The sequence below is a fragment of the Chiloscyllium punctatum genome, chromosome 32 (assembly GCF_047496795.1).
Source record: "Chiloscyllium punctatum isolate Juve2018m chromosome 32, sChiPun1.3, whole genome shotgun sequence".
Classification (NCBI taxonomy): Eukaryota; Metazoa; Chordata; class Chondrichthyes; order Orectolobiformes; family Hemiscylliidae; genus Chiloscyllium; species Chiloscyllium punctatum.
This window is the reverse complement of record NC_092770.1, coordinates 26,240,978-26,266,589: the sequence shown is the minus strand read 5'-3', so window position 1 is coordinate 26,266,589 and position 25,612 is coordinate 26,240,978. Positions and strand designations below refer to the sequence as shown.

The 25,612-nt window shown below is 43.1% G+C and overlaps 1 protein-coding gene across 2 annotated transcripts in view; it reads left to right on the top strand.

Annotated features, from left to right (window-relative positions):
* LOC140457996 (monocarboxylate transporter 2-like) overlaps nt 1–25,612 on the top strand; it is a 196,606-nt gene that overhangs the window by 58,986 nt on the left and 112,008 nt on the right. Inside the window, exons 1-2 of one of the 2 annotated variants that reach the window (XM_072551925.1) lie at nt 15,882–15,972; nt 16,061–16,298. In XM_072551925.1, coding sequence (XP_072408026.1) covers nt 16,085–16,298 — 214 coding nt within the window. In that variant the 5' untranslated portion in view covers nt 15,882–15,972; nt 16,061–16,084. Of the gene's footprint in view, nt 1–15,881; nt 15,973–16,060; nt 16,299–25,612 lie in introns of those variants that run through there. The other variant, XM_072551924.1, reaches the window with a different exon arrangement.

The following is a 25,612-nucleotide window of genomic DNA, read 5'->3' as shown; positions in this document are numbered from 1 at the left end:
CATGCAAGGACTGCCACAAACACTGTGTAGGACAAACAGGAAGAAAGTTAGCCACCAGGATACACGAACACCAGCTAGCCACAAAAAGACACGACCCTCTCTCCCTCGTAGCCCTACACACAGATGAAAAAAACCCACCATTGTGACTGGGATAACACATCTATCCTGGGACAGGCTAAGCAAAGACATGCCAGAGAATTCCTAGAGGCCTGGCCACAACACCATAAACACACACATAAATCTAGATACCACCTATCAACCCCTCAGAAAGCCAACAGGAAATGACATCACCACAAACCCCAGGAACCCCATCCAGGACAAAAACATAAATACAAAGCAGGAGACAACAGCTTTGTTTCACTTGGAGGTCGCTACTGATGATGTTACCTAGCCAGGTAATGAAGCATCTGGATATCAAACCTACAGCTCAGCGAGCAAACCAACACCCTAAACCTCAACCTGAGCTACAAACCTTCACAAACCTTGCGTTCATCTTGAAAAATAAAGGAATAATTTAAGAAAGGTTACCCATCGAGTGCAGGCAGAGAAATACCAAATCTGTGCACTGGTAATCCAGCTAAAAAATACAGACAAGAATACACCTTACTGATGATAGTGCTACATTGTGAAAGAAGAATATCCAACATGGATCAAAGTACAACACAACAAACACGCATGAAGAAAGTGAGGAAGAACACTCTGGCGATGGTAAAACTGGGGGACAGTGGCCATCCGCAAGACACTCACGTTGTCAAACAAATACAATAGAGAACAATTCACGTCTCTCCAAACAAATATCAAATCGCCAAATCAGGACGAGTTGTCAAAACTTCAAGGAATTGTGATGAAATTTGCAATATTAATCTCATAGATTCTGTTTACACGATTATCAAATTGACAATACCAGTCTATCAACAACATCTATTCTGGATGGGATTTTATCTTTGAAAAAAAGGGATGTTGAGTTATTTCTCATGGTTAATATGTCAGTTTACCTTTAACAGTCAGACAAGTGATATCTTTACTCTATCATAGCATGTATTGCAAGGGTATAAATATTGCATACTCCAGCTTTACTGAGATCACTTGAAGGATGATATGCTACAAAAAGCATGCTGCTCCGTGTAACTTAACAGTTGAACCCAGGCACTGATGTACCTGAAAAATGTACTGATTGTATATAAAAGTCAACTATAATAACTATTTGTTGGATTCTGCAGAGCCAAGTTATCCATGATGTTATTAGGGATGTCATAAGCATTACTGCTGCTAGGTAAAATACACTGCCGGAGGGCAAAATCATTTTAGATTGCACTGTTGTGACGTGGATAGCAGTAGTATGGGCTAACTGACAGGCAGGTACTGGCAGGGCACTTGAAGAGAAGCAACACTCTGAAAGGGAGATGACAACTGATTAATGCTGCATTGCATCACTCCACTTGCTGGGGCTTCATTTCAGCAATCCTGTTAATGTATTGGAAGACAGATTTCTGGCCTCTTATGCCACCCTCCCAGAATCTTTCAATGCTGATATCCATTGTTATGCTGACAGCAGATTGAGCTTGCACAGAAAATATGCTGAGACTGTATGAATTTCGCTTACACTCCATCTATACTTCCCACCACATTGTGAAAGCAACCAACATAATCAAGACTGTTCACATCCTGGCTATACTTCCTTAAACCCTCTTCCATTGGGCAGAAGATCTAAACGTTTGAAAACATATATGAACAGATTCAAGAACAGCTTCTTCCCCGTTGTTATCAGACTTTTGAACAGACCTCTCAAATGCAGTTGTTATGGGTATGTTTGCCGAGCTGGGAAGGTAGTTTGCAGATGTTTCATCCCCTGTCCGGGTGACACCCTCAGTACTGTGGAGCTTCCAATGAAGCATTGCCCTACTGAGTCAGCTGGAATTTATTTCGTTTCAGTTCCATTTGCGTACGGTTGCCAGTTCCAGTTGTTCGTTGTAGTGGTCAGTATATTGGGTCTAGATCAATGTGCTGGTTGATGGAGTCCGTGGATGAGTGCCAAGCTTCTAGGAAGTCTCTGGCTGTTCTCTGTTTGGTTTGTCCTATTATTGTTGTGTTGTCCCAGTTGAACTTGTGGTCCTTGTTATCAATGTGCGTATAGATATTAAGGAACTCCCCACAAAGCTGAACTCATCTCTACCTACCTCGACACCGTCCTATCCCCCCTAGTCCAGGAACTCCCCACAAAATGTTCGAGACACCACCCACGCCCTCCACCTCCTCCAAGACTTCCGTTTCCCTGGCCCCAACGCCTCATCTTCACCATGGATATCCAATCCCTCTACACCTCCATCCGCCATGACCAGGGCCTCCAAGCCCTCCGTTTTTTTCCTCTCCCGACATCCCCAACAGTATCCTTCCACAGACACTCTCATTTGTTTGGCCAAACTGGTCCTCACCCTTAACAATTTCTCCTTCAAATCCTCCCACTTCCTCCAGACAAAAAGGGTAGCCATGGGCAGATATATGGGCCCCAGCTATGCCTGTCTCTTTGTTGGCTACGTAGAACAGTTGATCTTCTGTAATTACACCGGCACCACTCCCCACCTCTTCCTCTGCTACATTGATGACAGCATTGGCGCCACCCCGTGCTCCCGCGAGGAGGTTGAGCAATTCATCAACCTCACCAACACATTCCACCCTGACCTTAAATTTACCTGGGCCATCTCTGACACCTCCCTCCCCTTCCTGGACCTCTCCATCTCCATTAATGACGACCAACTTGACACTGTCATTTTTTACAAACCCACCGACTCCCACAGCTACCTGGATTACACTCTTCCCACCCTACCTCCTGCAAAAATGTCATCCCGTATTCCCAATTCCTCTGCCTCTGCCGTATCTGCTCGCAGGAGAACCAGTTCCACCACAGAACACACCAGATGGCCTCCCTCTTTAGAGACCACAATTTCCCTTCCCACATGGTTAAAGATGCCCTCCAATGCATCTCGTCCACATCCTGCACCTCCACCCTCAGACCCCACTCCTCCAACCGTAACAAGGACAGAATGCCCCTGGTGCTCACCTTCCACCGTACCAACCTTCGCATAAACCAAATCATCCACCGACATTTCCGCCACCTACAAAACGACCCCACCACCAGGGATATATTTACCTCCCCACCCCTGTCCACCTTCCGCAAAGACTGTTCCCTCCGTGACTACCTGGTCAGGTCCACGGTCCCTTACAACCCACCCTCCCATCCTGGCACCTTCCCCTGCCACCACAGGAACTGCAAAACCTTTGCCCACACCTCCTCCCTCACCTCCATCCAAGGCCCTAAAGAAGCCTTCCACATCCATCAAAGTTTTACCTGCATATCCAATAATATAATTAATGTATCCATTGCTCCCGATGCGGTCTCCTGTACATTGGGGAGACTGGACGCCTACTAGCAGAGTGCTTTAGGGAACATCTCCGGGACACCTGCACCAATCAACCACACCGCCCTGTGGCCCAACATTTAAACTCCCCCTCCCACTCTGCCGAGGACATGGAGGTCCTGGGCCTCCTTCACTGCCGCTCCCTCACCACCAGACGCCTGGAGGAAGAACACCTCATCTTCCGCCTCGGAACACTTCAACCTCAGTGCATCAACGTGGACTTCAACAGTTTCCTCATTTCCCCTTCCCCCACCTCACCCTAGTTCCAAACTTCCAGCTCAGCACTGTCCCCATGACTTGTCCGACCTGCCTATCTTCTTTTCCACCTATCACTCCACCCTCTCCTCCCTGACCTATCACCTCCATCCCCTCCCCCACTCACGTATTGTACTATATGTTACTTTCTCCCCACCCCCACCCTCCTCTAGCTTATCTCTCCACACTTCAGGCTCTCTGCCTTTATTCCTGATGAAGGGCTTTCGCCCGAAACATCGATTTCGCTGCTCCTTGGATGCTGCCTGAACTGCTGTGCTCTTCCAGCACCACTAACCCAGAATCTGGTTTCCAGCATCTGCAGTCATTGTTTTTACCTAGATACTAAGGATAGCTAGTTGTGGTGGTTCATGGCTAGTTGATCTTCATAAATCTGGCTTGCTGGTTGTCTGCCTGTTTGTCCTATGCAGTGTTTCATCCCTGCATGCAATCTTGCACACCACATTTGTCCTGCACATGATGGGTATTGGGTCTTTTGTTCTGTTGAGTTGTTGATGTGAGCATGGCTGTTGGTTTATGTGCACTTCTGCAAAACAATTACCCAGCTTGGTGAACATACCCACAACAGCTGCAACAGGCACCCAAGCTACAAATCTTCACACAAACCTTGGACCTCTCAAATTTAAATTCTGATCTTTCTCTCTCTCTCTCTCTCTCTCTCTCTCTCTCTCTCTGGACATTTTCTGTGGCTGTCACACTGTATTCTACACACTATTCTGCTCGCCTGAAGCATTTTGTCAAGCACGCAAAACTGTACTCTTCACTGCAGCTGGGTACATGTGATAACAATAAATTAATACATCATTCAATCACTTCTGCTGGTGGCTTCCCCTTCTGCTGCAAAAGGAACAGAGACATTGGTTACCTGTCGATGGTTTCCATCCACTACCATGGTTAGCAACGTGGACTGAATCCATAGAATCCCTACAGTGTGGAAACAGGTCCTTTGGCCCAACAATTCCACACCAACCCTCCAAAGGGTAACCCACCCAGACCCATTCCCCTCCCCTATTATCTTACAATTACCCCTGACTAATGCACCTAATCTGCATATCCCTGAATACTATGGGCAATTTAGCATGGCCAATTCACCTAACCTTCACATCTTTGGATTGTGGGAGGAAACCGGAGCACCCGAAGGAAGCCCACGCAGACAAGGGAGAATGTGCAAACTCTGCATAGGCAGTCGCCCGAGGCTAGAATCAAACCCCGGTCCTTGATACTGTGAGACAGCAGTGCTAACCACTGATCCACCGTGCCACCCCAACTGCTATCTATGGCCCTGAAAGGGTTAACAATGGGCAGTGCCATAGCACACCCAGTATGATGATATCATATGGACTTGTGGGCAGAGCCCCTGGAGATCTCGAAGGACTGAAAGTCTAATATTTGTTCCTCCTTAAAGTCTTAGCAGCAATGTCTACCTCATCAAGCCACCCTGTAACCATTTGATAACATGTAGTAAATTATATCTTGTTAACTCTAAGAGATTCTTGCAGCAAAACAAAGAAAAGTATTTTTCTCTACCACACTGGACCAAACAGTCCCTGTAGTTTCTGACACTTAAAGAGGATGGTGACATGAATCTCTAACATGAGCAACAGCTCACACAAGCTCGTGAGCTGGCCTTGCCCATACAACTTCATGAGTCTTCATCGGACAGGCCAATGCTTAAACCCCAGACCTTCGAGCAGACAGGGTTACCTTAAAGTACACCTCTAGATAATGGCATCAGGGGTGTAAGATTTGGTCCTTTGCTGTTTTTCACAAGATGTGACAGAAATGATGGAATTTCTCTACAATCTCAGTGAGACCCCTCTCCATACTGCAGCTCTCACTGCACTACAGAATGCTCTATACCCTATGACTTTTATTGACTTATGGAGATCATGGTTGTCAAAGACCCAGTCTAATTTTGAGAATACTGAGCTGGTGCACCTGAAACAGACAGAGAGAATACTGGAGAAACTTAGTAGGTCTGGCAGCATCTGTGGAGAGAGAAACAGAGTTGGTGTTTTCAGCTCAGTGTGATTCTCTTTTCAGAAATGGGGCAGCTGAGCTGCTTTTGGATCACCTCGTCAATGGAGAGCTTTTGAAAGAAGATGGAAGCTGAGGTACAGAAGCAGTTCAAACATATTCCAGACTCTCATGCTGAATGTGTTTGGGAGCTGGAGCATTTGCCCAGAGCATGTTGATATGAGCTGTTTGCTTTGGCATCATTCAAGGATCAACTGATTACCTTGTACGAAGAGTTGAAGAAATGGAGAGGATAGTAGTTTGCAAATCTTGATTATATATAAAGACACATTTGTACATAAACAAACAGAGACATGAATATATACAAAGTATATGCCAGTGCTCTCTTGCAAAATGCAATACATTTGAGTTGTCAATATAACTCTGCTCAGGTAGAGAACTGACACGACATCGTTTTTTTTAACCTTTGGATAGCTTTATGTTAAATTGGAGGTCAAATGTATTGGTATTTGTTATCTCAAGCTCTGTATAGTCTAATCTGTTTGATATTTCTTAATCCATTTTTTGAAGTTAACTTTGATTGTCGTTGTTACTGCACCTTACTGTGCATTTTGTGTAAGCCAATAAAGGAACGCTTCATTAGTTTTCATTGAGGAATGTAAATACACCCCAGCTATGTCTCCTCTTTGGTTTTATTCTCAAATGTCAATCTTGTTGTTGCTTTCAAGATAGGATTCTGGTACTTTTACAAAATTGACTGCCAGGTTTACTGATATTTAAGTTGAATGTCCTTTGGGAACTGATAGAGAGATCTGAGCAGATTTGTGGGAAGTAACCGCCTTCTTCTATTTTCAATGCCTGCAACACTGTTTGCTTATCTTTGCAGTGTGTGTAAAGATAAGATCATCCCTTTGCAATAAACTGTAATCTAATCAGTGATCACATTATACTGTACTTAGACAATTTATTGTTTTAAAGGAATTATCTTTCTACTGCTTCCCTCAGTCACACCTTCGTGAAAATCTCCCTCAGAAGGAAGATCTGTGTCTCAGTCTTTGATCTCCTCCCCCATATCTACTTCTGTCTCTCTTTGTGAATTGCATTGAGACATTTACTGTCTGCCTGTGAGAAAGTTGGTGTGAAACAGAGCTGTTAGAATCAGTAGGATTTCCATGACAAAGTCAGATTAGAATTCTTTTTTGCTACAGAAGAGCAGAGGAAATAATCTGATATGTTCTATATTGCATTCGGTTAATTGGTAATGTACAGCAATAGACTCTTGTCACTATTATCTGAACATAGAAATTTCAGAATCTGTTTCGTAACAAACATAAATGATCTCACCTGACTAAGTGGGGCAAGCAATGGCAAATAATTAAGTTTACCTTGCGTATTCCTGTTCTTAAAAAAGAATAGAAGTTTGGCTCCTAAGGTAGCTTACTTACTAACTGAACCTTGTAATGTAAATAATGTGTTGGCATTCATTTCAAAGAGGTTTGAGTACAGAAGTAGAGATGTTTTGCTACAGTTCCTCAGAACTTGTTGAGATCTCACCTCAACTATTGTGTAGTTATGGTCTCCTTATCATATACATGCCCTTGGAAGGATTGCAGTTGAGATTCACCAGATTAAACTCTAGGATGGCAAGATTGTGCTATGAAGACAGATTAATGAAACTGGGTTTCCAAAGTTTCAAAGAACAAGAGGTGATCTTATTGAAATGTACAATGTTTTTTACAGGGCATGAAGTGGATATATAGGTTGTTTTTCCTGGCTGGTGACTCTAGAACTAGCAAACATAGACCCAAAACAAGGACATTCAAGACTGAGACGATGACAAATTTCTACACTCAGAGGATGTGAATCTTTTGAATTCTCTACCCCTGAGGACTGTGGAAACTTATTATTGAGTTTGTTCAAGACAGAAATCACTCTGTTTCTAGAGGCTAATTACATTGATAGATATGGAGAGGGTTCGAAAACATGGCATCGAGGTGATGATTAGCCCAGATCTAAAATGGTGAGATGGACATCATGGTCTGAATGACCTTTCTCCTGTTCCAGTGATCTTATGGTCTTTTATAACAATGAGTACACTCAGCCTTTAATCCAAGAAAAGTTCCAGACTCACTTAATTAGTCAATCTTAGCGGAGATGATGGTTAGAACACATACACTAGTCTTCAGTCTACTTTGGCTTGGCAGTGGTCTTGTCCAGAGGAAAAGTATACAAGGGAATAGAAGTTAATCCAAAGCTATATCAGGTCAGACTTAGATCAGACTTGGGGTACGCTAAGCAGTTCAGGAAAGCATTCCTAATAATCGACAAACCCTTAGAGTAGATGAGGTCCAATTTAACAGAATTATAAATGGCTTCTAAAGGTTATATTGAAAGACAAAATTAAATTAGGTTATATTCCCTGGAATGTAGAAGATTATAAGTAATTAGATTGATTTTTTTTATAATGTCAAGGAGAACAGAATTGAAAAAAAATTTACAGAGAGGACATGACCTAATTTTCCCCATCAAAATGTAGTTATGAGAAAGAACTAGCATTGCTTTAAGAGCTGTATCGCTTTAAGTGTTAGATATGTTCATGGGTCAAGAAGCAAGAAATCACATGACAAACTGCCCCGGGCAATATTAGCAGAAGCATCTAGACTCATAATTATCTATAACCAAAAGTAATAATCCGAGCTGTTAAGTAAACCAGTAACAAATTTTCAAGTAAAATTCATGCAAATTATCTTTGTTAATTATTAATAATTGAAGAAAGCAGAGAATAGTGCTGAGGGGTGATTTGTCTTAAGAAAAAAGACAGTGATACCAGTTTGAATACTCCAGAAGAAAGCATCGGACATGCGTTGAAATGGTGTGGACTTGGATTTATATTTGCACACTAGAGAAAAAAAAACTGTAAGAACAATGAATACTTGATTTCAGAATGTGTTCAGCTGCATTGCTAAGTCTCCATATAGAGTGACAATATAGAAGCAATCCTCCAGGTATTTGCAGGAATTGCAAAAGAGAAGGGATATCAGAAAGAATACTATCAAATTCCTCAGCATGAATTGGAAGGGCACAGACATTCTATCTGAAGTTAGGTTCTTTAAACAGAGGACAGAGATGTTTTTGAGATCTAGCAATTTCAGAACTGGGTAGGGAAGCAGTGGAATACAAACAGCCACTGGAAATAAGTGATTACACAAATTCAACATTTCACCTCTGCTTCAAGAGAATCAGAATGGCCCTGCTGAGCTGTGAAAAATGCTGGAAAATCAGTTTCATCCAAAATTCTGAAGTGTACTATTCAGAACTGGTGCCTGACAAGAAGCAATTGCAAGAATTAATTAATCAGTTTGATATTAGGTGCATTGACAGGGGAAATGATTGATTTTTTTCAGAGGTTGTGTTGCCTGAGCAGATAATGGAGCTAGTCGTAACTTCAACATCCAACAAAGCTTTCTAAAAATACCTCTTGGAGAAAATGAAACATCACTACCTTGATACATTGTTTAACAATGACAGAAGATGTGAAGCAGATTTAACCAGACAATAACATGTGCAAGCATTAGGTGCAGTGCTAAATACTGGCAGTGTGGTTAGGAGGATGAAAGCAAGTAAGCTTGGTGGAAAGTGTGGTCTGTTGCACCCATGGCAGCACTATCCTCCATTCCAAGTTCGTTGAAAGCCTTAAGGTACAAAAGGACATTGGGCTCACATTTACAAGGTACGTGGCTCCAATGTTATGGACAGAGGGACAACAGGATGCAGTCTGACAAATGGCGTGTACAATATGATAGCAACAAGAATGAGTGTCACCACAATTTGTCATCTTGTCAAGAACAAGCTTCCCACTGGTCTTTAGATTAGATTCCCTACAGTGTGGAAACAGGTCCTTTAGCCCAACAAGTCCACACAGAACCTCTGAAGAGTAAACCCCCCCCCCCCCCCTCCAGACCCAATGCACCTAACACTATGGGCAATTTAGCATGGCCAATTCACCTAACCTGCACACCTTTGGACTGTGGGATGACACCAGAGCACCTGGAGGCAACCCACGCAGGGAGAATGTGTAAACTCCACACGGACAGTCGCCCGAGGCTGGAATCAAATCGGGGTTGCTGGTGCTGTGAGGCAGCAGTGCTAACCACTGAGACACCGTGCAGAGAATGCTGTGGGCATTGTTTACAGGATGAATGGAAAATATCTGGAGCTTGGGTCAATAGTATAATCTACATCAGCAAAATTAATTTTGCTTTTAAAGTGACATTCATCTTACATTGGTGTGCTGATGATACATTGCTACTCTGGCAATTCTGCATGGAAACTATGAATATTCTACCTTTTGGACATGAGTGGACAGACAATGGCAAGATTGCTAGCATGCATGGATTTCAATGTTGTGACCAATCATGAGATTACCAAAATAGTAATTGTAGCTGAAGGGACCAAGAATACCCACAATGACTCAGCCCAGACTTACAACAACTGTAGACAAACGGATTGGACACTCCTGTACAATGGGGAGACAGGATGCCAATGTTTTGGGGAACATCTCTGGGACACATGCACCAAACATCCCACCGCCCTGTGGCTGACCACTTCAACTCCTCCTCCCACTCTGCCAAGCACATGCAAGTCCTGGGTGTCCTCCATCGCCAAATCCTAGCCACCTACCAACTGGAGGATGAACGGCTCATCTTCCAATTTGGGACCTTACAACCACTTAGCATCAACATCGACTTCATCAGTTTCCAAATCCCCCCTCCACCCCACTTCATCCCAGATCCAACCCTCCAACTTGGCACCACCCTTCCTTCCCACCTATCCACTCCACCCTCCCCACTGACCTATCACAATTACTCCCATCTGCATCCACTTGTTACCTTCCCACCTACCTACTCCCCAGCCCCACCCCCACCCCCTTTGTATCTCTTATCCCTTACACCTCCCAACCACCTCCACATTCTTGATGCAGGGCTTATGCCTGAACCGTCAGCTCTCCTGCTCCTCAGATGCTGCCTGACTTGCTGTGCTTTTCCAGCACCACCTTTTTCAACTCTGACTCTCCAGCATCTGCAGTCCTCACTTTCTCCTAGATTGGACACTATTGAGGATTTCAAAGGTGATAACATTTTGTGCATGTGAGATGTAATTCTATCAATCAACTATCAGAGAAAGTGCAGAATGGACATTTGTGACGAGGTTAAAAGTGGGCTGGTAGTATAAGAATGTAATGATTCATCCAAGATACGTATCAATACATAAACTGGTGCAATTCTGTTACATGTGTGCTGAAGAAAGTTGGCAAATACAGGGTATGTTTGGATCCAAGACATCTAAATCATTCTCCAATGAGATGCTCGCACAAAATCCCAACATTAGAAATGTTGGGCCTCAATTTTAGATTAGATTCTTTACAGTGTGGAAACAGGCCTTTCAGCCCAACAAGTCCACACCGACCCTCCGAAGAGTAACCCACCCAGACCCATTTCCCTCTGACTAATGCACCTAATGCTATGGGCAACGTAGCATGGCCAATACACCTGGACTGTGGGAGGAAACCAGAAGGAAACCCACACAGGCACAGGGAGAACGTGCAAACTCCACACAGCCACTCATCAAAGGCTGAAATTGAACCTGGGACCCTGGTGCTGTGAGGCAGCAGTGCTAACCACTAAGCCACCATGCTACCCAGAAGGAATGAAATCCTTCTCCAAGCTGGATGTCAAACATGAATATTGGGCTGTTCAAGAATTAGGATCATTAAGAAATTACTCTTTTCAGAATACTATCTGATTCCAGAGACTACCCTTCAATCTATCTGTCAGTTAGGAACTGGTGCATTGGTATATGCATAAATTTGCAGAAAATATTTCTGAATGGGTAAATATTGCTGATGATAGTCTGGTAATGGACAAAACCAAAGAACAGAACAACCAAATTCTTCAGTCACTGATGGTGATAGCTCATCATGAAGGACACATTTTAAATAATAGGAAGGATCATGGCATGTGGTTCAATCAAATCTTTTGTTTACTCAGGTTGTACGACCCCAACCTAGAAAAACTTGAAGATGAATGATACTTACCTCTTTCTCAAGGCAATAAAGAGATGTCTCAGAATTTCTAACATCCAGGCACCACACATGCCAAACTTTTCGGACACAGTATTATCTTTTAGATAACTCATACAGAAAGACATTCCAAATGTATGGCAGGAGGATTCATCAACAAACATTTGACTCACAAGAGTTGTCAGCAGAAACTTGTATCCTACAGTACTAACCCAAGGAAGTAGACAATCCTGGAAACCGAAACACCTCACAAAGAGCTAGAAATGTGCATCATGCAATGTAACAAAGCAATTTCAGTTGGATTCAGAAGTTTATTGCAATTGCAATCTGACTTTTCCAACACACTGTGAAACACAGGATTCTATGCACACCAATTTGTTAACAAATATTACTGTGGAAACCAATCACAAACCCTTGAAAATAATTTGGTGCAAATCACTGAGAAGTGCACCATTTAGTTTACAGCAAGTTTTGGTCAATGAACAGGGATATGACTTCAACGTCATCTACAAATTATATAGTACGGGAATGACTACAGCTCTGAACATGAGTTTGCTATCACTACCTGAGCTTGTGTTTGAAAGGCGAGTTAGGACAACTCTGTCAACCCAGCACCTGTTCAAAAGATACAAGAAAAAACCTTCAGAAAAATAAGGAAGAGCAAAGATGGTGCATGATCAACATGCAGGTGCAGACCTGCTCAATCTGCAGAAGGTCAGAATCATACTTTCCACAAGGGGAACTTTGACATCCAGAGTGATATCTCAAGGGCACAGTGAACCTAGGTCCTCCAAAATCACAACACTGAATGGAGCAGCGTTAAGGGATGAACAGAAGCCAACTCAAGGAACTCTGATAGTGCACAAAGCACATACATGTGCATGCAAACAAATAAACTGGGATAATGAAGGCATGGTCACTGTCAGGTCAACACCCAACATGCTAACAGCATATAAAGGCCAACACACGTCCACAAGCCAAGGACACCCAAGTGTGAAGCATAAATCTCAATAAAGTAGACCATCAGAAGAGTTGATAGGATTGTCAAGTCACCATTACACAGTTCAGACTGATATTCATTACCGCATATTTTTCAATTATTTTTTGGGTGAATAAATTTGCAAATACCCTAATGTATATAAAATTTTACCATGTATGTAATGTTATCAGAGATGATTTGTTTGAAGACCTAGATATTTAAAGCTTTAAGGATCAGGATAGAATGACCAGTGCAGCTGCCATGTGTATCTGGCCAGAAGCAAAGTGGAGTCAGGATGCAAATATTGTTATCTACAGCTGCCGTTTGTAGTCGAGCCATTACATAAACCTGTATAAGATTTTCAAGTGAATTACTTCAACACTACTCAATCTGTATGACTTTACATTGAAAGTAGGAGCAGGAGAAGGCCATTCAGCCCTTTGAGTCTCCTCCACCCTTCAATGGGATTATCAATTATCCGACTCTGTCCCTTGTTTCCATTTCCTCATTGTCCCCTTTGATCCCTTAAGCCCTAAGAACTATATCTAACTCCTTCTTGAAAACATTCAATGCACTGACCTCAACCACTCTCAACCACAGGTTCCATACTCTCTGAGTGAAGACATTTCTATTCACCTCAGTCCTAAATGGCCACCCTGTATCCTTAGATTATAACCCCTAGTTCTGTACTCTACAGGCACAGGAAGAACTTTCCCTCATCTATCCTGTCTAGTCCTGTTAGAGTTTAATAGGTTGTTATGTGAGCCTCCCTCGTTCTTCTAAACTCCAGTGAATATTCTCCTAAATGAACCAGTCTCCCTTCATACCTCTGTTCTGCCATCCCGGGAACCAGTCTGGTTAACCTCCGTTGCACTCCCTCCATTGCCAGAATGTCCTTCCTCAGATAAAGACATCAAAACTACATAAAATAATCCAGATGTGGTCACCATAAAGCCTTCTACAATTACCCCTGTTAGCTTATGACTAACACAAGAAAGTACATAAAGGAGAGAGATCACTGTGTCAAACTTTTAGCACAGAATTAGCTTGTGGACCCAGGTCAGGAGCCATTTGATTAGATTGCTTGCAGTGTGAAAACAGGCCCTTCAGCCCAACAAGTCCACACCAACCCTCCGAAGAGCAACCCACCCAGACCCATTCCCCTACACCTAACACTACGGGTAATTTAGCATGGCCAATTCACCTAACCTGCACATTTAAGGGACAGAAACCAGAGCACCTGGAGGAAACCCATGCAGACATGGGGGGGTGAGGGGGGGGGGTCGGGGGAATATGTGCAAACTCCACACAGACAGTTGCCCAAGGCAGGAGTTGAACCTGGTGTCTCTGCTGCTGTGAGGCAACAGTGTTAACCACTGTGCCACCATGTCGCCCATGTGCTCTTGTTTGGCAAGTTAAAGTCTATGAGGCAGAGACAAAAAAAGAAGAGTTATACTTTTTAGAACACAATCAAGCCACACTGCTATACCCAAAGTGTGCTAGAAATTTGGAATTATGTTTTGCTAATCACAGTTGCTCTGAGGTAAGTTATAATAATAATAATTATTAATTATAAGTTTGATCCGTGTCTACAACCAAATCTATTCAGGGATATAGAGCAAAGATAAGGGTGTGGGACTTAATCAAAGGTCAGCTATGATTTTGTTGAATGAAAAGACTAACTGGCTATAATGGTGAATAGTTCAGGCCCCAGTTCCTGATTACTGTTCATTGAGGTAGAGCAATGTTCCAAGTAGTTATAATTTTTGCTTTTCTTTAGCACTTAAAACTAAAGGTTTGATTGAGAAGTCATTTTCTCATCTTTATTCACCCATTCATAGGATGAGAGTGTACCTCTAGGCCAGCATTTATTACGAATCCCTAATTGCCCCAAAGGGCAGCTGAGCATTGGCCACCCTGAGTCTGGAGTCACATGCAGTCCAGACCAGGTAAGGACAGCTGTTCACTTCCCTAAAGGGGTATTATTGACCCCGGATGTGTTTTTCCTCCAACAATCGGCAATGATGTCATAGTCATCATTAGACTCTTAATTCCAGATTTTTAAAAAAATTCAATTCACATTCCACCATGGCAGGATTTGACCAAACCCCCAGAGCATTAGCTGGGTCTGTAGTACCAAGTCCAGTAGAAGTACCATTAAGCCATTACCTCCCCTTAGGATTGGAGTTGGGGTGTTAAGATGAGCCTTTGGTAAAAGGAAAGCAGTTGATTTGTGTCACTAAAATCAATGACCATTTTAAGTACCATTTAATGACCATTTGGAGTACAGCAATTGATCCAGCCATGCAGTGTACATTTGTCTAGTCCATGCAATGGCATGTTTGACTAACAAGATGATTCCTTGCTCCTGTAGCATTGGCAGAGAGCAAACTGCTGTGAGACCTTGAACATTACCAAGGAAGGTCACCTCTAGCAGGGCTTGATGATAACGTTTGGCAACATGTAATTTTGTTAATGAGCATGAGTGGAGAACAGACAGCTGGTGACGATAGAATATTCATAAGTTGTCTGTGTGTAAATGTGTACATGTGCAGTAATGAGATCAGATAGAGCTGTATTGATTGGAACCTTTGGAAATGAATGTGCTATTACATTAAAACAATGTGGTTACTTTTCTCAACTTGGTTTCGCCCCTGGCTGACCTTGTGACTAAGTTACTGTTCTGTCCTATTGGATATAAGGTCATAGTTTTTATTTAAACTCCAGCACTTCTTGCTCACTTATAATTCTTTATTTACCTTTTGTGAGGGAAAATCACATGTCTTCCCAAGCCTCACTCTTCCAGTTTACCTGCAGTTGAAAGGAGAGCTTGAATTGTTTGCCCAAAGCACTGATTAGTGTGAGGCTGGCTTAAATTGCCTGGCACTGCAATTTTGCCTCCTGTTGGATTTTCTCTTTTCTGCTCCTAAAGTTGTGGGGCGTCTGTTAGTTTTCAGCAGAGATTTCCTGAATGGGCCAAGTTATCAAGAAAGCAATTATTTCAGTGATTTAAAGCATGGCATGTGGAGTGAGATAATCCCTTGACTGACGTTGTGTGTCTCCTCCTACTGTGCGTGTGTTTATATTGAACTATGCCAAGCTGAAAATACCAGCCAGCTTTCATTATTATTGCACTCCTTGTATTTGACAGCCTCAAATCAGTTTTGCCAATACTAACACTTCAAGAGAAAGTCACTCTGCAAAGATTGGCTGGAGGAAACCTCTTGAACATCTAGAAGGGCACAGAGGTTTGTCTTCTAGACAGGATCAACAGGATTTTCTTTAGTATTTTATGGCTGCTACATTGTAAAATGACTTTTCCTTTGTTTCTTCCAGTCACCCAAGAGCAAGAAGTCTAAGATGCCACCACCAACATTATCCCAGGAATCTGGTCCCCCAGATGGTGGTTGGGGCTGGGCAGTGGTCGTAGGAGCTTTTGTCTCGATTGGATTTTCTTATGCATTTCCCAAAGCCATCACTGTGTTCTTTAAGGAGATTCAGGAGATCTTTGACACCTCGTACAGTCAGATTGCATGGATCTCTTCGACAACATTGGCTGTTATGTACGCTGGAGGTAGGCTAATAAACTTCTACCACAATTCATGCTGTAACTCATCGACATCAAACAGTTTGGGAAGCTACTTTACAGATGTTGGCTGAAACACATTGGAGCAAGTTCTGTAATTATAGAAAGGTTGCACATTCAATGACAACCACCTGTATTTATTTAGCACCTGAGATGCAGTAATTCATTCAGAGAAAAATGAAATACAGAATGTATTTGAGAAAGAATGTCATTTATGAAGCCAATTTTTGATATATGTACAATCATATGCAATATTTAAAGTCGTTTCATATTTGGGCATGTTTCCAATTATTGATTGTGGAATATTGCAAATGGGAGATCAGTCAAGATTGTTCTTCATGCTCAATCAGAACCCGTTTGAAGTTACAGTGTTTAAGGTGAAAATAAGGGTAGATATGGGCTCCTGTTCCATTTACGGAATGTCTGTTTGTCTGGTTAGTTCAAGTTAATGGTTTCTCAGTCACAAGAACAATGAGATTCCAAATTGTATATTTTTATCTTCTTCGCTCCAGTAATGAATAATAGCAATAATATTGCATTTGTTGTGTTTAATCGGATTCAAGAAGAATTAATTCTACTTTTGCTTTTACTACATGAACTGTAGTGGGAGTAGCATTGGGTGAATAAAGCAGTTATGGACAGCTATATCAAAAGTTGGCATTTAACCAGACTACTGAAAACAACAAATACGGAGTTGTCACCATCGCGAGTTGTCATCCCCCTTAGCATTTTCCATTCACTATCTATCTCCAATGGCTTTCTCACTGGCCATCAACAATGGCTCGATGCACCAGCATCATTTTCTGAAGCCCCAGCTGGCATCACTCCTTACCCCAGCTACGTTGTGGCGTTTTCACATTATTGGTCTGTGTGGCTCTTTTCTATTCAAGAGGACAAGTTGACAGAAGTTGCCAGAATTGTGCATCTCCATTTGGCCACACATGCCAGTTCTTTTAGAATATAGCCATTGGTGAAACACATGCTTCAATATCCATGATCTATCTAACCACACTTCAGGCACTGCTTCTATTTAACGTTTAACTGAAAACAAAAAATATTGGGGTGGCATAACTGAGGATACATCAAGCAAGTCTTCTGCTCGAGGCCAATTTATGGTTATCAACACAAAGATATTTTTGTATATCAGGCATGAATGCTCTTGAGGGGAAGCTAGATGGATAGACAAGGGAGAAAGCTTTAGAAGGTTAAGCTGATAGAGGTAGAAGAAGAGGTGAGGAAGAGACTTGTATCAAGTATAAAACCAACATGGACCAGTTGGACCAGGCAATGTGGCCTGTTTCTGTGCAGTACAGACTCTGTAATCATGGTTACTTAATTCATTGTTAATGTCATTAATTGTTTCAAACTACATGGCATGACTTCTTTTCTTTACTCGTGGTATGTGGACATCACTGGCTGGAGAAGAAGGGCTGATGTCCGAAACGTCGATTCTCCTGTTCCTTGGATGCTGCCTGACCTGCTGTGCTTTTCCAGCAACACATTTTCATCACTGGCTGGGCCCAGCATTTATTGCTCCTCCCTAGTTGCCCCTGGAGAAGGTGGTGGTGAGCTGCCTTCTTGAATTGCTGCAGTCCATGTGCTGTGGGTTGACTCACAATGCACTCAGGAAGGGAATTTCAGCATTTTAACCCAGCAACAGTGAAGGAACGGCGGTATATTTCCAAGTCAGGATAGTGAGTGGCTTAGTGGGGAACTTGCACGGGGTATCTGCAGCCCTCGTCCTTCTAGATGGAAGTTGTTGTGGGTTTGAAAGATGCTTTAAAGATTCATAGATTCATGTAGTGCAGAAAAGGCCCTTTGGCCCAACATGAGGGAAATTCAGTTGATGTAGTTTATATGGATTTTAGCAAAGCTTTTGACAAGGTCCCACATGGGAGACTGATTGAGAAGGTCAAATTACTTGGAATTGAGGGAAACTTGGTGAGATGGATCAGAAACGGGCTTAGTAATAGGGCACCAAGGGTAGTGGAGAAGGCTGTTTGAGTTACTGGAGGCTAGTACCAGCATAACTACCACTTGAGACATGCTAATCCCAATTTCCTGCACTTGTCCCATATCCTTGAATGTTATAATATTTGAAGTACTTATCCAAATATCTTTTAAAAGTCGTAGGGCTTCCAGCCTCCCCTAACTTCCCAGGCAGTGTATTCCAGATTCCCACCACCTGCTGAGTTTTCAAAATCCCCTCTGAATCTCCTGTCCCTTATCCTACAGCTATGCCCCGTCATGATTGACTGCTCAACCAAGGGGCTGCTCTCTAATCACCCTGACCATACCCCTCATAACCTTATCCACCTCAGTCATGTCTCCCCTTAGTCTTCTCTGCTCTAAAGAAAACAATCCAAGACTATTTAGCTCAATTTCTCCATCCCAGGCAACATCCTGATGAATCTTCTCTGTACCCCTCCAATGCTATCACATCATTCCTGTAGTGACATTACTAGGACTGCACACAGTACTCCAGCTGTGGCCTGTCCAACGCTGTATACAACTCCCAAAATTGCCTCCTTGCTGTACTGATGAAAACAAATATCCCATACACCTTTGTAACTGAGGGTGGCATGGTGGCTCAGTAGGTTGCACTGCTGCCTCCCAGCACCAGGGACCTGGGTTCAATGCCAGGGCGACTGTTTGTGTGGAGTTTGCACATTCTCCCTGTGTCTGCGTGAGTTTCCTCCGGGTGCTCTGATTTTCTCCCACATTCCAAAGGTATGTAGGCCAGGTGAATTAGGGCTAAATGTAGGGGATGGGTTACTCTTTAGAGGGTCGGTGTGGACTTGTTGGGCTGAATGGCCTGTTTCTGTATTGTAGGGAATCTAACCTTAACTATCTTATTCACCTGCTCTGCTGACTCCAGGGATCTGAGGATAAATACCCCAAGATCCATCTGTTCTTTTGAGCTTCTGAATGTCCCGCATTCATTAAATGTTCCCTCATCTTGTTTTTTTTCCATCATGCATCACTTCACACTTATCTGGGTTAAATGCCATCTGCCACTGCTCTGCCTATCTGATGAAGCCACCTATATCTCCCTGTAACCTACAACCTCCTTTTTCACTATTCTTGCCAATCTTGGCATCGTCTGCAAATTTGCTTAACATTCCCCCCACATTTTCATCTGTATCATTTACACATTTAACTAACAATGAGGGACCCACTACTGATCCTTGTGGCACACTACTGGACACCAGCCTCCAGTAACTCAAACAACCTTCTACAACTACCCTTGGTGCCCTATTACTAAGCCTGCTTCTGATCCATCTCACCAAATTTCCCTCAATTCCAAGTGCTTTAACCTTCTCAATTAGTCTCCCATGTGGGACCTTGTCAAAAGCTTTGCTAAAATCCATATAAATTAATCAATTGAATTTCTCTCGTCTACACACTTGATCACATTTTTAAAAAAAACACATTTTTAAGGCATGACCTCCCTTTAACAAAGCCATGGTGACTATCTGTAATTAACCCATTTCTTTCCAAGTGGGTATTAATTGGCTCCTTCAGAGTTTTCTCCAATAGTTTCCCTAGCACTAATATGAGACTCAATGGTCTATAATTAAACATTTGTGTCAGTGGCCCTGCAATTTCCTGCCACACATTCCATGGCAGATGCAATTCATTTGGCTCATTCATAAAGTCAGGAAGTATGGGATACAGGGAGATTTGGCTATCTGGATTCAGAATTGGCTGGTTGACAGAAGGCAGAGAGTGGTTGTAGATGGAAAGTATTCTGCCTGGAGGTCAGTGTTGAGTGGGGTCCCGCAGGACTCTGTACTTGGGCCTCTGCTCTTTGTAGTTTTTATAAGTGACTTGGATGAGGAGGTTGAGGGGTGGGTTAGCAAATTTGTAGATGACACAAAGGTTGGAGATGTCGTCGATAGTATAGAGGGCTATTGCAGGCTGCAGCGTGACATAGACAGGATGCAGAGCTGGGCTGAGAAATGGAAGATGGCGTTCAACCTGGATAAATGCAAAGTGATGCATTTTGGAAGATTGAACTCGACTGCAGAATAGAGGATTAATGACAGGATTCTTGGCAGTGTGGAGGAACAGAGGGATCTGGGTGTGTAAGTACATCCCTCAAAGTTGCCACCCAAGTGGATAGGGTTGTTAAGAAAGCATATGGTGTTTTGGCTTTCATCAACAGGGGGATCGAGTTTAAGAGCTGTGAGGTTTTGCTGCAGCTCTACAGGTCCCTGGTGAGACCACACTTGGAATACTGTGTCTAGTTCTGGTTGCCCTACTATAGGAAAGATACAGAGGCTTTGGAGAGGGTACAAAGAAGGCTTACCAGGATGCTGCCTGGACTGGAGGGCTTGCCTTATGAAGAAAGGTTGAATAAGCGCGGACTTTTCTCTCTGGAGAGAAGGAAGAAGAGAGGAGACCTGATCGAGGTATACAAAATAATGAGGAATAGATAGTCAATAGCCAGAGACTTTTCCCCAGGGCAGGATTGACTGGTACGAGAAGTCAGAGTTTGAAGATGTTAGGAGGAAGGTATAAAGGAGACGTCAGAGGTAGGTTCTTAACGCAGAGAGTTGCAAATGCATGAAATGCGTTGCCAGCTGTAGTGGTGGAAGCAGAGTCATTGAGGACACTTAAGTGACTGCTGGACATGCACATGGATAGCAGTGAGGTAAAAACAATGACTGCAGATGCTGGAAACCTGATTCTGGATTAGTGGTGCTGGAAGAGCACAGCAGTTCAGGCAGCATCCAAGGAGCTTCGAAATTGACGTTTCGGTCCTGATGAAGGGCTTTTGCCCGAAACGTCGATTTCGAAGCTACATGGATAGCAGTGAGTTGAGGGGTGCGTAGGTTGTTACTATATTTTACATTAGGATTAAATCTCAGTACAACAGCGTGGGCCTAAGGGCCTGTTCTATGCTGTACTTTTCTATGTTTTATGTTCTATCTAAGCCAGGGGATTTGTCTGTTTTTAAGCCCAACAGAGCCTCAAATACCTCCCCATTTCTTATGTCCAACTGTGGAAGTTCCTCAGTCCCTTTTTCATGAATTCTGTACCTATGTTCTCTTTTTTTTCTAGAGTAAAGACTGCAGACAAGTTTTCATTCAGCACCTTTCCAATGTCCTGTAGTCTCACATACAGGTTGCCCCCTTGATCCTTAATTAGCCTTACCCGTTTACTGGTTAGCCTCTTTATTTTAGTGTATTTATAAAATATCTTGCACTTTCTATATTCCTCTAGGGCTGCTGCTGGATTTCTCCCTTTGGAGTTGCTAAAAACCTTACTCTCTGAACTGGTTTAAACATCCAGGGTTCTCCCAACTTATTGCTCCTACCTTTCCCCCTCAAAGGTAAATGTTGGAGCTGTACCCTCCCCAGTTCCTTTTTGAATGACTCCCTCCCCATTGCTTTGCTATAGACTTACCCACAAGGAGCTGCTCCCACATTATGGCTAGAACATGCTTTATTTTAATGAAAACTGCCTTCCCCAATCCAAAGCCATCTTTTGCATGCCATCCTTTACCTTGTCCAGAACAAATTTGAATCATACCATGTTGTGGTCTCTATTGCTTAAATGTTCCCCCACTGCCACATTAAATGTTGTACAGTTTCTTTCCCCAGACCCAGGTTCGGCACTGCACTGTCCTTTGGGCCTTATGCATATTGACACAAAAAGATCCCCCGGATACATTTCAAGAAAACTACCCCCTCAAAACCCTCAACTCCATGACTTAGAACTACACCAATTTACGTTTGTAACGTTCAAATCCACTGGTATAATTACCTGATTATTTCAGTGAGTAATATTCACACTGAAACCTACATCGATCTCCTCCTTCCCATTACATTTTGGGTAAAGGCATGCAATAGAGTGGTAATAGCACCCCCACCCCCGACCACAAATACCACATTCAGTTCCAATTGACTTAGTACTTCTAAACTTTCTCAAATGCACCTGAAACAAGCCCATAGTATTCACTTCTGTGAACTGTCTCCGTATTTGCTCCTCTATTTCTTGCTGACCCTTTGGGTGCTTATAATACACTCCCAGTAAAGTAACTGCTCCCTTACCATTCTTCACTTCTACCCACAAAGCCTCATTTGAGGACCCTTCCAAGGTATCATCTCTCCTTATTGCAGTAAATTACTCATTAATTAGTAGTGCTGCATCACCACCTTTTTCACACTCCCCCTCTGTCCCACCTAAGGATGCTAGTCCTTGGAATGCTGAGTTGCCAGTCCAGCCCTTCTTTCAGCCAAATTTCTGTAAGGGCAACAATATCATAATTGCGTGTGATATCCACACTTTTAACTCCTCAGTCTTACCTCTTACACTCCCAGCATTAAAGTGAAACCATCCAGCCTTGCCTTGCCTTTTTTTCCACTCATCACAGCTGAACTCGCTCTGACTTGCTTCCTTAGGTGTCGCACGATGTCTCTATTTCATCAATATTCCGTATCCCCTCCCTCTGCCAGACCAGTTTAAATGGCACTAGCAAACCTACCTATCCAAGGACATTGGCCGCAATATGGTTTGGGTGCATCTATATGTGTCCCACCATCCCCAAAAATGGTCTCAATGATCCAGGAAGCTAAGACACTCCCTCTTACACCAACTCTTGAGCAACACATTCACCTGTCATTGATTCCTATTTCTAAACTTGCAAGGATGTGGCACCAGGAGCAATCCAGAGATGATATTGATAGTGTGGTGGCTCACTGGCTAGTATTCGATTTCAGCATCCAGCGACTGTCTGTTTGGAATTTGTACGTTCTCCCCATGTCAGCGTAGGTTTGCTCCGATTTTATCCCACAATCCAAAGATGTGCAGGTTGGTTGAATTGGTTGTGCTAAATTGCTCCTAGTGTTCATGGATGTGTAAGTTAGGTGCATTGATCAGGGGTAGAGTCATAGAGTCATAGAGATGTACAGCACGGAAACAAACCCTTCGGTCCAACTCGTCCAAGCTGACCAGATATCCTAACCCAATCTAGTCCTACTGGCCAGCACCCGGTCCATATCCCTCCAAACCCTTCCTATTCATATACCCATCCAAATGCCTTTTAAGTGTTGCAATTGTACCAGCCTCCACCACTTCCTCTGGCAGCTCATTCCATACACGTACCACCCTCTGTGTGAAAATGTTGCCCCTTCGGTCTCGTTTGTCTTTCCCCTCTCACCCTAAACCTATCCCCTCTAGTTCTGGACTCCCCCACCCCAGGGAAAAGACTTTGTCTATTTATCCTATCCATGCCCCTCATAATGTTGTAAACCTCTATAAGGTCACCCCTCAGCCTCCAAAGCTCCAGGGAAAACAGCCCCAGCCTGTTCAGCCTCTCCCTATAGCTCAAATTCTCCAACCCTGGTGACATTCTTGTAAATCTCCTCTGAACCCTTTCAAGGTTCACAACATCTTTCTGATAGGAAGGACACCAGAATTGCATGCATTATTCCAACAGTGGCCTCACCAATATCTTGTTCAGCTGCATCATCACCTCCCAACTCTTGTACTCAAAACTCTGACCAATAAAGGAAAGCATACCAAACACCTTCTTCGCTATCCTATCTACCTGCAATTCCACCTTCAAGGAGCAATGAACCTGCACTCCAAGGTCCCTTTGTTCAGCAATACTTCCTAGGACCTGACCATTAAGTGTATAAGTCCTGCTAAGATTTGCTTTCCTAAAATGCAACACCTCGCATTTATCTGAATTAAACTCCATCTGCCACTTCTCAGTTCATTGGCACATCTGATCAAGATCACATTGTAATCTGAGGTAACCTTCTTTGCTGTCCACTATACCTCCAATTTCGGTGTCATCTGCAAACTTACTTATGCTCACATCCAAATCATTTATATAAACGATGAAAAGTAGTGGACCCAGCACCATTCCTTGTGGCACTCCACTGGTCACAGGCAAATATAGGATAATAGGGTCGGGCAGTGGGTCTGGGTGGGTTACTCTTTGAAGGTTGGTGTGAACTTGTTGGGCTGAATGGCCTGTTTCCACACTGCAGTGATTCTATGATTACAGCCATTGAGGTCTTGCTTCTTAATCTACTGCCTAGCTCCCTGAATTCTTGATGCATGAGCTCACTCTTCACTTTGCCCATATCATTGGTACTTGTGTGCCCAACATGTACCATGACCTCTAACTCCTCACCCTCCCCTTTCAGAATGCCAAGTAGTTGTTCAATGACATCCTGGTACCAGGGAGGCAACCCACCATCCTGGATGTTAGCAAGCTTTGGGAAGATTTGTAGCTCACGTTGAGGTTCTGGATATAAATTTGCTCACTGAGCTGGAAGGTTCATTTTCAGATGTTTCGTCACCATATTAGGTAACATCTTCAGTGGGCCTCTGTGCGAAGCAGTGCTGATGATTCCTGCTTTCTATTTATATGTTTGGGTTTCTTTGGGTTGGTGATGTCATTTCTTGTGGTGATGTAATTTCTTATGGTGATGCCATTTCCTGTTCTTTTTCTCCGGTGGTGGTAAATGAGGTCCAAGTCAATATGGTTGTTGATAGAGTTCTGGTTGGAATGCCATGCTTCTAGGAATTCTCATGTGTCTCTGTTTGGCTTGTCCTAGGATGGTTGTGTTGTCCTAGTTGAAGTAGTGTCCTTCCTCATCTGTATGTAAGGGTACTAGTGCTGTATGTAAGGTACCAGCGAGAGGGGGTCATGTCATTTTGTGGCTAGTTGATGTTCATGTACTCTGGTGGCTAGTTTTCTGCCTATTTGTCCAATGTAGTATTTGTTGTAGTCTTTGCACAGTATTTTTGTAAATTCCTGAGAAAAAGAACAGGAAATGACTTCACCATAGGAAATGACGTCACCACATGACATGACATCACTAACCCAAAGAAATCCAAACATATAAGTAGAAAACAGGAATCATCAGCAGTGCTTCATCCGGAGGCTCACTGAAGATGTTACCCAGTATGGTGACGAAACATCTGAAAATGAACTTTGCAGCTCAGTGAGCAAACCTATAACCAGCACCATCCTGGAGTCAGGTCTTTGGCTGCAGAAACTCCTGTCTGCTCCCCTGACTAAAGAATTCCTTATCACTGTTGCTCTTTCATCCTTCTTACTTTACCCCCTTTCCTCAGCATCTTTGGTCGATTTCAGCATTGCGTCTTGTAGATAGTACACACTGCTCTTACTGAGTGTTGGTGGTGTAAGAAGTGATGTTTGTTAATGTGGTGCCAATCAAGCGAGCAGCTCTGTTAAGATTGAACCAAGCAGATTCACAGAGTGGCCTGTGAACCCTACATTTGTATGGCTGATTTTAGTCCCCATTAAGGTTATT